At 36.3% G+C, this 11,232-nt stretch overlaps 1 protein-coding gene across 1 annotated transcript in view; it reads left to right on the plus strand.

The window, feature by feature from the left end:
- TMEM67 (transmembrane protein 67) overlaps nucleotides 1–11,232 on the plus strand; it is a 30,448-nt gene that overhangs the window by 8,441 nt on the left and 10,775 nt on the right. The window contains exons 8-17 of the mRNA XM_014965152.1: nucleotides 210–364; nucleotides 484–592; nucleotides 2,022–2,108; nucleotides 4,079–4,144; nucleotides 6,334–6,490; nucleotides 6,863–6,986; nucleotides 8,160–8,265; nucleotides 10,018–10,074; nucleotides 10,170–10,268; nucleotides 10,764–10,862. Coding sequence (XP_014820638.1) covers nucleotides 210–364; nucleotides 484–592; nucleotides 2,022–2,108; nucleotides 4,079–4,144; nucleotides 6,334–6,490; nucleotides 6,863–6,986; nucleotides 8,160–8,265; nucleotides 10,018–10,074; nucleotides 10,170–10,268; nucleotides 10,764–10,862 — 1,059 coding nt within the window. The remainder of the gene's footprint in view (nucleotides 1–209; nucleotides 365–483; nucleotides 593–2,021; nucleotides 2,109–4,078; nucleotides 4,145–6,333; nucleotides 6,491–6,862; nucleotides 6,987–8,159; nucleotides 8,266–10,017; nucleotides 10,075–10,169; nucleotides 10,269–10,763; nucleotides 10,863–11,232) is intronic.

The following is an 11,232-nucleotide window of genomic DNA, read 5'->3' on the forward strand; positions in this document are numbered from 1 at the left end:
GATTTCATGCCGCCATCTGCAGACCTATAAAAATACAGAATCTGAATAGCTGGAAGCAGATATTAGGTGGTGTCAAAACTAAATTACTTTTAAGTAAAAATGAAGGTCTAAGAGCGGCTTATTAAAGATGACATTTAGTTTTATGACTGCCTCACCAAAAGGAGGGGTAAATGAATGCTTTTCTATGTTCTTGTTTTTCTCCACTGCAGTTGTACTCCAATCTAACAGCATGCCAAGCTCTTGGAAATATGTGTGTCATGAATATGAACTCGTTGAGTTCTTCAGTTACTGATGCCTGTGGTTTATTTCAGTATATTTATGTCAACACAGCAAGGCTAGGCATTGTTCATTCAATAGCCTACTGGTAAGTTGCCTTTTCCACAACTTTGCTCTTTAATAGTGTTTTATGGAAATTATTTTTCTAAATGTTCGTTCCTGCAAAACAATATGCTTCTTTACAGAAAACATTGTAATTGTTTTCAGGAGACATAATCTTCCGTGGCTCTATTATGGTGATCAACCAGGATTAGCATCCCAAGTGCTTGAGGCAAATCATTTCCCTACAATCTTCAGTTTTAAAGGAACAGACAAGGTAGGTGTTGGGTAGTAGACAGGGGGAAACAGACATTTGGAAGAGGACATGGTCACATAAAGAGATTTAGATTCATTGCAGATGTGGCCTTACGGTCTCATACCCACATTCTCATAAGGCCAAGATGTGCTTGCCTGAGTGGTCTGACCAGGACACAAGGAACAAGGGATGCCAGCTATTAAGTTCTCATTATGTCCCAAGATTCTCCTGGATTGGCAGTGATGAACTAGTACTCAGAGAAATCTTTTATACCCCTTAGGAGTTAATAGTTGTTTTGGCATTGTCCTTTGCTTCAGAGTCTTGTTTCTTTCAGTCTCCATAAATCTGGAGGAGAGTATTTTTCCCATGTTTGAGATATATACATCCTTTTCGGTTTTCCTGGTGAGCTAATTGGAAAAAGAGGGGGATATGTAATGTACTGTAACTTTGCTGCCATTCTCCTGGTGCCAAGGTACATGATCTTTTGCTGACAAGTTGTCTGTGCCATGGTTTTGTCAGAACCCATTTCTCAGCTTTATTGCTGGGAACAGTGTTCTTCATTATTGCTGTGTGGTGTTTAACCCTTTCCTTCTGTCGCTTCTATTGCTTACAAACACATATCTATCCACACTTCGGATATTCCAACCTTAATATCTCTGTTATAAATCTCTACAAGTTGAATTGATTCAGTCTGTTACTCCAGTCTTTTCCTGTTCTTGTAGTGAATTAGGGGGAAAAAGAAAGGGGTGAGGAAAAACAGCCATTTCAGTGTTAACAAAGCCATCCCTGGGAGGGATGGACTGCTTAAGTAGCTGTTAACTGCCACAGTTCTAAGAAGGAATCAAACAGTAAATCAAACAATAAAGTGCTATATTTTACAGATTCATTGTAAAATTGGAGTAACTGGAATAGTTTATACAGGTTAAGCTAATCACAGAAAATAAGTAGTGCTAGTGATAACCTGCTTGTAGGTTCTGCTGCCAAATTTATCTTAAATTTTCTTATTGATTCAGAAATAGTTTTTTTGCAGCCATATTCTACATGGTCGTGTTTTAAATTAAACAATGTTGCAATGCAGCTTCTGTTTTAACAACTAAAATACTCATTATTCTTCCTAACACTGAAGGTCCTGGAAGCCCTCAATATCCCAGCCTGGTATACAGTAGAAATCTGTGTAGATTTCTGATTAATTTAGGCCATGTCTACCTGTATAGAAATTCCTTTGGAACTTTTTCCACATCACCAATGAGGCTGTAGAATTGTAAAATGTGTTTTTTTTTAAAAAGTAAACTACCAAACCCAAGATTAAAAACATAAAAGTCAAAGGGAAGAAAAGAAGCATCATGCTGAAAGTTTTAGGGAAGCATCAAAAAATGAGACAGCGGTCTCTAAAATGTGTGTGTCCACTTTATGGCAGTTTCATTGTTTCTTTATCTTTTTTCGTCATCAGGACGTAAAGCTGCAATTTATTGCAGCCTCATTTGATGCAGCAGGAAACTTTCTTAAGTGGCAAAATTTGGAAGGAGGCATCTTACAGGTACGTTTTATTTTAATTATCTTCTGGTGATACCATAACGTTCTGATTGCCTTTAGCCAAATGAAGACAAAACCCAAGAGTTTGGTTACTGCAGTAGTGAGTTCATAAAATAACCGTAGAGCTAGATTAGAGAAAATAACCCTTGATTCTTGCTCACGGTGATCTCTACAAAATCATAAATATAAATTCAGCAACATTGTTCTCATCCATTGGATCAATATAAATTTGGAATATTGGAAAGCTCTGAAAAACAGCACAAGTCATTTAGAACCAACTGTCTCTTTCTTCCATTCAGCGTACAGTTACACATGTATGTAATTTATTACTAGCCCTCTTTTTCCTGGCAAGAAAAGTATATTCTTTTAGCTCTCAGTCCACTTAAGTTTATAGAAAATTATAGGAGTATATCCCTATTGGATGTTGTCACCCATTTTCACAAATAATGGAGAAGCCAAGCAAACCAATGATTATTTCACTATCAAGAGAGGTGGGAAAACTGATCTACCACCCCATTTTCTTTCAGTTCTCTTGGGATTTTTTGTTTGTTTATTTCTTTTGGTTTTAATATAAATTAAACACTTTGCCAGTATCTACCTGGCTTTTTCATAACAGAAAGTTATAAAAACTCACTGGGAGACTTTATATAGAATTGGAGAACACTGACTAGAGGATTCACAGTACCCTCGGACACTTTACCCTGATATTTCAGTGCCACACAAATGTCCTAATTCAACAGTACCTTGCTGTATTGGGTACAAACAACACAAGAAAGAAACAAGTGGAAAGTGCAATAGTAATTAGCCTAACAGCAGAAATTGGTAGCTGTGAAACATGTTGCAGAGCAGAACTTGATTAGCAGTCCAGTGGTGATCTAAGCACTCTCAGCAATTCCTAGGCAGGGAACAATAGGAACACTGGCAAGAACAATTGGGAATTATCTGTCCCCTTTTCTAGGCTCTTCATGTCACTCTTGGGTCACATCAGATGCTCCAGTATCTACAGAAGAGCAGCTGACATTCAGGGTTTAGACAGTGACTGCTGTTTCTTTTGTTGTTGTCTCAGGATGAACTGTCTTTCATCTGCCTCTCAAATTTTAAGAAAAACTCGTATCTGAGAAAACAGATTACTAAGCCACTGCACAGAAAATGAGATATTCTGACCTAGGTTTATTGGGACACATTCATTTCCTAAATGCAGAGCTTTTAGTAGTAGCTTTTAAAAAATCAATGGGAAAGGAATAGCTTTTCCATTCAAAGCCTCTTTTTATGTAGTAGATTGTGATGATTAGACATCGCAGTGCATAATTTTAGCAATTACCAGAATTTCAGTTGCACACTAATAGAATTGTTCTATGTAAATTTCGACTTGATTTTCATTCTGGGAAATGGCTATGCCCTCCATTTCTAAGCATCATGCTCACTTAGTTTGAGTTTGGCCCATTTTTCTGGGTTCTGCCTAGAACTACTTGTTCTTTGCAGAAGATGTAGAAGTTACATTGAAAACGGAAAAAATAAATCTGTTATTTGCCATGATAACTTTGATCCTCTGAGAATGCTAGCTTAAGAGAAAGGGGGCAATGTGAGTGTGGAGTTCTTTTTTTAGGGCATTCTTGAATTTAGCAGAAGCCACTAGTAAAGCTTGAGGTACCACAGTGCCTTGAACATTCAGTCCCCAGAAAGGTTATTATTGCCTGGTTAGATGCCGCTGTCTGCAGATTTCAACTTCAGTGATGGAAACAAAATGTACTATGCCAGTATGAATAAGCTAAAATAACATTTTAAAACCACCAGTATTAGTACAACAAATAATTGTGTTTACTCTTCAAAATCAATTCCTCTCTTCTTAGAAAACAGAACAAAATATCTTTTGTGAGAACTGTGAATACATAAACTGCTTGGAGTGCCTGTGAATATTTCATGTGAGAAAATGATACCTTGGAATTAACCTAATTATAATTATGTTTTGTTCAGCTTTGTCCTGATACCCAAACTAAATTGAATGCAGCTTATGCATTTGGAACCACTTACCAACAAAGTGTAAGTAAGAGATAAAATGCTATTCTGAATTTTGAATTAAGTTGTTTTATCATCAGTAATTCAGTGAGTACTGAAAGACCTCTGGAGTTTAGCCATGGGCTGCAACATGGACTTCTTTCTTGTGGAACTTCCTCATTTTAATTTCTTTATGATTGAGTGAAATAAATGTGGTTTTTGAGAAACATTTGACTATACATCACAAAACGTGTTTACTACATAGGATAATCAAAATAAATTGAACTGGGGTTTGTATTAGTGAGGCTGCAGAGTTATCAGTGGAAGAACACAGTGTCTGGATTCTGACAGCCATATATTTTGCATTGTAACTTCTAACCTCATTGTAACCTCACCAGGTTTCCTATGGAAAGAAGGCATATGCAATCATGCCATGCCTGTGTGGTGTCCCCATTAACTCTGATGTATTCCCTGATTTCAGTGAATTCAATAACGACACTGAATGCAAGTTTTAATTGAGCAGATGACAGAGGAAAGAGATTCTTTAGCTGCCTTAACTATAAAACCTGTTGGGAGTTTTCACACCTTACTGAACACCAGGAAAGGGAGAGGGGATAGAACACTTGATCTTCTGTCTACTTAGATGCTAATTTCAGCCAGCCACAGGCACAGTTCTGCCAGCAATAAAGCCTCAGTAATTTTTATCATTTAAGTGTTAAATGTGGAGGTGGAGGTCTCTTTGGTGGGGGGATGGAGAAATAACATCTTTATTTTTGTAAGACTCCATATGTGTGCAGCATCTAGTACCTGTATATCCATTAATATCATTTATTAACTCGTCTACATTCAAAACCATTCCCCACATTATGTGTTGAAGTGTAAAAATATATGAACTCTGGCTACTATTTGAATGGTGTGAAAGTCTTGTACTGTAATAGCTGTCAAAGCTTTAGTCCTTGAACACTAAATTGTTTATCAAATAATTTTGACAAATCTTTGTTAAATATTTTTACTCCTCATATCATTTAATGTTGTTTAATCCATATTTCAGTAGAAAGGGAACTTATTTTCTATTTAGGATCATTAAAGTGGTTGAGTATGGTTATTCTTTTTTTTTTTTGTACTTTAAAAAGTCTTATGTATCACTATATCTTATTTGACATATTGAATATGTAGAACCTGTTTTTAAGTATTAACAACGGTTAATATTACTGGGCTTAAATACAAATACCAGTAAATACTAACTTACTAAGTATTTTTTAATGTAATCGTTTTCATGGATTGTTTGCCATCACTTTCTTTTTTCCCCACCATGTTTCATATAACACGGTGGATGCATTATATGAGTATTTAAAGTCTGCATGGTTGTTCACATACGCAAAAAACTACTTACTTTCACATTTAATTTCTTCACTCAATCACAGGCAGGGACCTCTGGAGGTCACCTAGTCCAACCCCTTGCTCAAGCAGGACCACCTAGACCACATTGACCAGGTCCTTGTCCAGACAACTTTTGAGTATCTCCAAGGAGTGAGACTCCAAAACCTCCCTGGGCAACCTGTGCCAGTGCTCGGTCACCCTCACAGTGAAGAAGTGCTTCCTGATGCTCAGAGGGAACCTCCCATTTCAGTTTGTGCCTGTTGCTCCTGGTCCTATCACTGGGCACCGCTGAGAAGAGCCAGGCTCTGTCTTGTACACCCTCCCATCAGATATTTGTACACATTGATAAGATCCCCCCTGAGCCTTCTCATCTCCAAGCAAAACAGTCCCAGCTCTCTCAGCCTTTCCTCATAGGAGAGATGCTCCAATCCCTTCATCATCTTAGTGCCCTGCTTTGGACTATCTCAAGTAGCTCCATTTCTTTCTTGTCCTGGTGGGCCCAGAACCAGACAGATTACTCTGTGACTTTAGCCTTTATGTTTCTGGACTTTAGTGTTTATGATGTCATAAATTTTATGTCTATGAAATTTGCTGGGATTTTTTTTCCCCAATCTGTCGAAAAATGTTAGCAGAGCTTCATTCTCCACACCAGTCCTTCTAGTCAATTGCAATAATTTCCAAGAGGTTTGTATAAAATCATTAGTACTTTGTAATTGCTTGCAAATAGCTGGAATGTCTTGTCTTGTAAGTGGGACAGATTCCACAATAATTTTGTAGGGGAAGAATCCACAGCTTGATAAAATATTAAGTGGCTAAAGTGATCTTTTTATTTTAACTTTTTTTATTTCTTGTAGTGCGAAATTCCAGTTTCCAAGATTTTGCTGGATTTTGCTAATCCAATCTTTTATGACCTGTTCCTTGAATATAATGGCAACAACGGACAACAGTATCTTTGGGCCGTGCCGGTTTTAAACTTGAATCTTCAATACAGTGAAATGTTTGTTAATCAAGGTAAGACTGCCATAGTAACCTTTCTGTGAATTTAAATAATCTGACTAACTTCAAATAGAAAGAATTTGTGTTAATTACTGTTACTAACTTGTTTTCAAAGATACCACAACACACCATAACTTGTTTATGTTCTAAGAATTTAGTGTTCTGTGGGCAAATTGTGATAGTGTTAAGTGCAGACTTTGGTTGCATACACAAGCCCAATCAATAATAAGCACAAACAAAGCAATCTAATTTCATTATGTATTTGTTTAAGTTGAAAATAAACAATTTTACATCCTATATACAGTTCTGTGTATTAACTCTAGTAACTTCATTCTTTTGTGTGTTGAATTAGTTTTTTTAATACGTGACTGTCATGTTTTTTCAAAGGCAGTAACATGAACAACTGGCTTTTGACTCGTCGATTTTTTTTGGTGGATGCACTGAGTGGAAAAGAGAACGACTTGGGAAAACTACCAAGAGTGATTCGGGTTGCTAGCAAAATAACAATAAGGTGATTAATTGCATATAATACATACATTACACAGAAAATAAAGCAAATTTTGTGTTGTCAGCATTTTATTGTCTTAAAAGGAAGTTGTTTTATTATGTTGTTTCTAATATGTCCCATGCTGATTTTTCCATGGCATACTTGGAAATAGCAAGAGTTTCCTTACGCTGTTTTGATGAGTGAGTGAGAAAACATGACATTGCCTTGTAGGGGTTAAAATTACGGTGATTACTTTCTGGGTGCGATGGATCAGACTCGATATGCATGATGCAAGTTGGCAGGCATTCAGTCACCTCTTAGAGGCAGGTGTCATCTGGAAAGACCTAAAACCTCCTCTGTTAATTCTTTTTCGATGTGTACATTGCTGACTATACAAGGATGCTATTTCATACTCCATACTCTTTTTTTGCAGTATTTTTACAAACTATTGCCTATTCTGTTATACAATCCAGAATAGGCTTGTAGTCATTTAACTGAAATTGTGAGACTACCTGTTAGGGTCATTACTGATGGTTAATCTCAGCTGCAATATGTTTTGAAAGAACCTTTGTTTTCTCCTTCTTTATATAATGCCTTCCTCTGAGATGGCTGTCTAAAAATTGAGATCTCCCTTCTTATTCGGCGCTTCTTCACAATTTATTAGTGAAACAGATTGCTAAGTAGCACTGAGTATTGATTCGTAGAACTAATCGTCTGGAAGATTAATTTAATGTGCTAACTCCATTTGCTGAGAATTGCATATTACATTATTTAAAAAGAAATAAGGATTAGCTTATGTATCTTTAGAGAATCCCCTCGCACTCCCCCTTTGAAAAAAGGATAATGCCAGAAATTCAAAATACACATAGAAAAGGTCATTCTGTAATGTTTTGAGAAAAGTTACCTTTTGGATCGATTTCAATTGCAGCTATCATAATGTGAGCATTAGGTAAAGATTGATGTAGGTATTTTATTACAAATAAGCAATGCTTCCCAGCTTTTTGTTTTTATATAACTGTGTACGGTCTGCTGGCTTTTAAAATGTGAATTGCCACATCACTGGGTTTGAAACTCACATTTTATTGATCAGCTTGTTGTGTTCATTTAGTATTTTCTTATTAGTACAAGTTTCAATTAATACTTTCCAAGCAACTCGTCCATTTTCTTTATTAAAAACAATGCTTTCTATTTCTGCAGTATTCGTCTGGTATCCCACACTCAGAGAGGAATGATCTACCCTCCTCTACTTACTGTTGCTTACACAGATGTGCTTGTCCAAAACCCTGACACCCAGAGTGTGATGGTGAGATCTTTGTGCTATCTTAATTGAACTGGTCTGTTAATCACACCTTTAGTTCTGTTGGAATTCCAGTTGAGTGAACATTATTGGAGGGGTTATTAAAATCTCATATGCAGTTTCTAGTTCTGCTCAGTTTTGAAGCTGCAAGTTTTCACTAAAACTTAAAAGCAGTTAAAAGTAATTTGAGTCTTTTAACTTAAAATGCTTAGAATTTTACAGTCCGTTGTATAATGCTAAATTAGGCTACAGTTGAAATAAAATTATGCACACAGGAAAAGTACTCTATGTAATGCACTGAAAGCAGCAATTTATGCAAGAAATTGAATATTTTTATTTAAAGTGATGCATTAAGTGGAGGTTGTTATGACACAGGCATTTCAGGTCTTGTATAGTTTAAGTTAAAATATTGATAATATATCTAAAACATCCTTTAGTGTTTTGTCTGCTGTGTATTATTTTACAACACATCTCTAAGAATTAAAGTAAAATAATCCAAAAATCTGTAGCCAGAGGGGTTGGAGATTAGTCTGGAGGATCTGTCTTTACTGAAAGCCACCAAATTTTGCTGCAGCAGATGTAGGAGAGGCATTTCCTACTAGCCCTTTTGCCTGCCACGATGGGCAGCAGCTCAGATGTCCCTTTCTATGCCTTGTTGGTTAGTTAGATCACACAGCTTTAAAAAGGGAACATATTGAGCGTAATAGTGTAAAATAATCATGCTGCTATTAAAAAAAATATAATATTAACAATTTCTGCTTATCAACCTTCAACAGTTCAGTCTTCCAGTACACATAGACATCTAGATAGAAATTTCTGGTGCTAGGACCATTCCTTGCATTCCATATTAGCTGCATGAAAGGAAAAAAGGGACAGGGAATTAGAAAGACAGAAAAAATTAGTCAGACACTTCTTCCCTGCCTGAATGATGTCTGTATCTAGCCACAGAAACAGCATTGGTTTTAGAAAATAATTCGTTCAAATGGCAATGACAGGAACAATTGTTTTCAGTTTCTCTATTTCCTGTTCCACTATTTCACCCTTACATCTACACCTGATGTACTTAGATGTTGTCAATTTTAGATGTTTTGTTGCATTTAACAAATTTTATGCACTTAAAAAGATTCATTGAATTTCATTCCAAGTTCTATAGCACTGAGCTGCTAGTAAATGAGTGTATTTAGATTTAAATCCAAGTGAGGAGGTAGAATGAACTCTGACAGGAATGAGTGTTTTGGGAAGCCAAGGGGGGAAGGATTGGTTTGGGGGGATTTTGTCCCTTTTTAAAGCTGAATTAAAAATACTATTCATTATCATAGTTGTGTTAACTTTAGCCTTGCAGTGACAAAGAATCAGACTAGAATGTTATAAAACCAAGACACATGTTTTGTCTTCCTTGTACAAATCCTTCGGACCAAAGTTCAAAAGAGGTTTTAGGTTAGCTAGATATTTAAGCTAGAGGGAGCAACTTCAATGCCACGTGACAATTTTTATTTCATTCAAGCTGGAAAAAAAAATTAGTGTCTGAGCTATGTAAGAGCTCACCTTATGATTTTGCGTATTGGTGTAATTACCTTAAAATTACTTTTCATCAACACTGATAAAAAAAGAAGTATCAAACTTTTGATGTCTCCTTTCAGGAGGAAAAAATTGATGCACATTTGAAAGGATTATAATTAGGTACAGCTGGTACCTTGTAGATAGCAGGCATCCTGTTGGATTTCTCTACATATTTACTTTTTGTATCTTAATATTCAGGTTTCCTTCTCGGTCAATTATGAGATGAATCAGTCGGAGGCGCAGATTCAGACTGATGTAAGTTGCGTTTCCCTTCAACTTGCCAATATAATGATTTACTTCTCTTTTGTGCTTTTAAAAAGTTCTGCAAATTATTTTTGCATTCCTTTCAGATCACGCTGGGTGTGCTGGGTGGGCTCGCAGTGTTATGGTCCCTTCTCAAGACTGCAGGCTGGAAGAGGCGCACGGGAAGCTCCATCATTGACTTGCAGGTATAAACAGCTGGCAACCTAGAAAGGGACCCATCTCCCTCCCTTGAAGGAGACCTTTGCTATCATTCCCCGTGGTGTAACTGTTCTAATTTCTAACCTACCTGCATAGAACCGTGACCTGGAGTTAGGCTTGCTTGAGCAAGTAGGGTTTTTTTCCATTTTTTTGGATTCTGATGTTGTCATTTAGGAAACACTTTTACTAAAAGGTATTTAGAATATAGGTATTTAGAAAATAAAGGTATTTAGAAAGCTGTTCTGATCAGCTGAGTGGTCTTAGTTTTCAGATTAATTCTTCTTTGAACAAAGCCTACCATATAGGAGTTTCAGATACTGAATATACCATAAATATATGACCACAGTAGAAAAGTTTTGTTTGAGGCTACTTTCAGTTCTGCAATTTCCTGTAGTGTGAGCTGCATAACATTTTATATGAATGTACATTTGCATTACTTAATTAGTTTTACAGATCTCTACAGTGTGTTTTTATAATTGCAGACAGTTTTCAAGTTCTTACTGTTTTATGCTGGAGACCTTGCCAACGTCTTCTTTATCATCACAGTGGGCACAGGAATTTATTGGCTTGTGTTTTTCAAAGTAAGTGTTTTTCCAGACTTGGGTATTAGGAAAACCTACTTATATTGCATATATTTTTACACAAAAATTCATTTGCTTTGTTTTTTTCTTTTTTTTTTTTTTTTTTTTTTTTCTCCAACACTGGTTCATTCATTTCCTGAAGTTTCACTTCACCTTGTCTGGTTTTTCCGTCTGCAGCATGTTGTTATATGCACTCGGTGATGAGAATTAGCTTAAAATAATCTGTACCATAATTACTGACTTCAGACTTGTTTGTGTCTATAGGGAGATGTCCACGACAAAACAAAATAACAACAAAGAGGGAAAACTACCACGTTCTTCCATATTTGGACAGCCCAGATGTTATTTACAGCATTGTTTATGCAGCTTT

The sequence above is a fragment of the Calidris pugnax genome, unplaced genomic scaffold (genome assembly GCF_001431845.1).
Source record: "Calidris pugnax isolate Ruff unplaced genomic scaffold, ASM143184v1 scaffold41, whole genome shotgun sequence".
NCBI classification, from domain to species: Eukaryota; Metazoa; Chordata; class Aves; order Charadriiformes; family Scolopacidae; genus Calidris; species Calidris pugnax.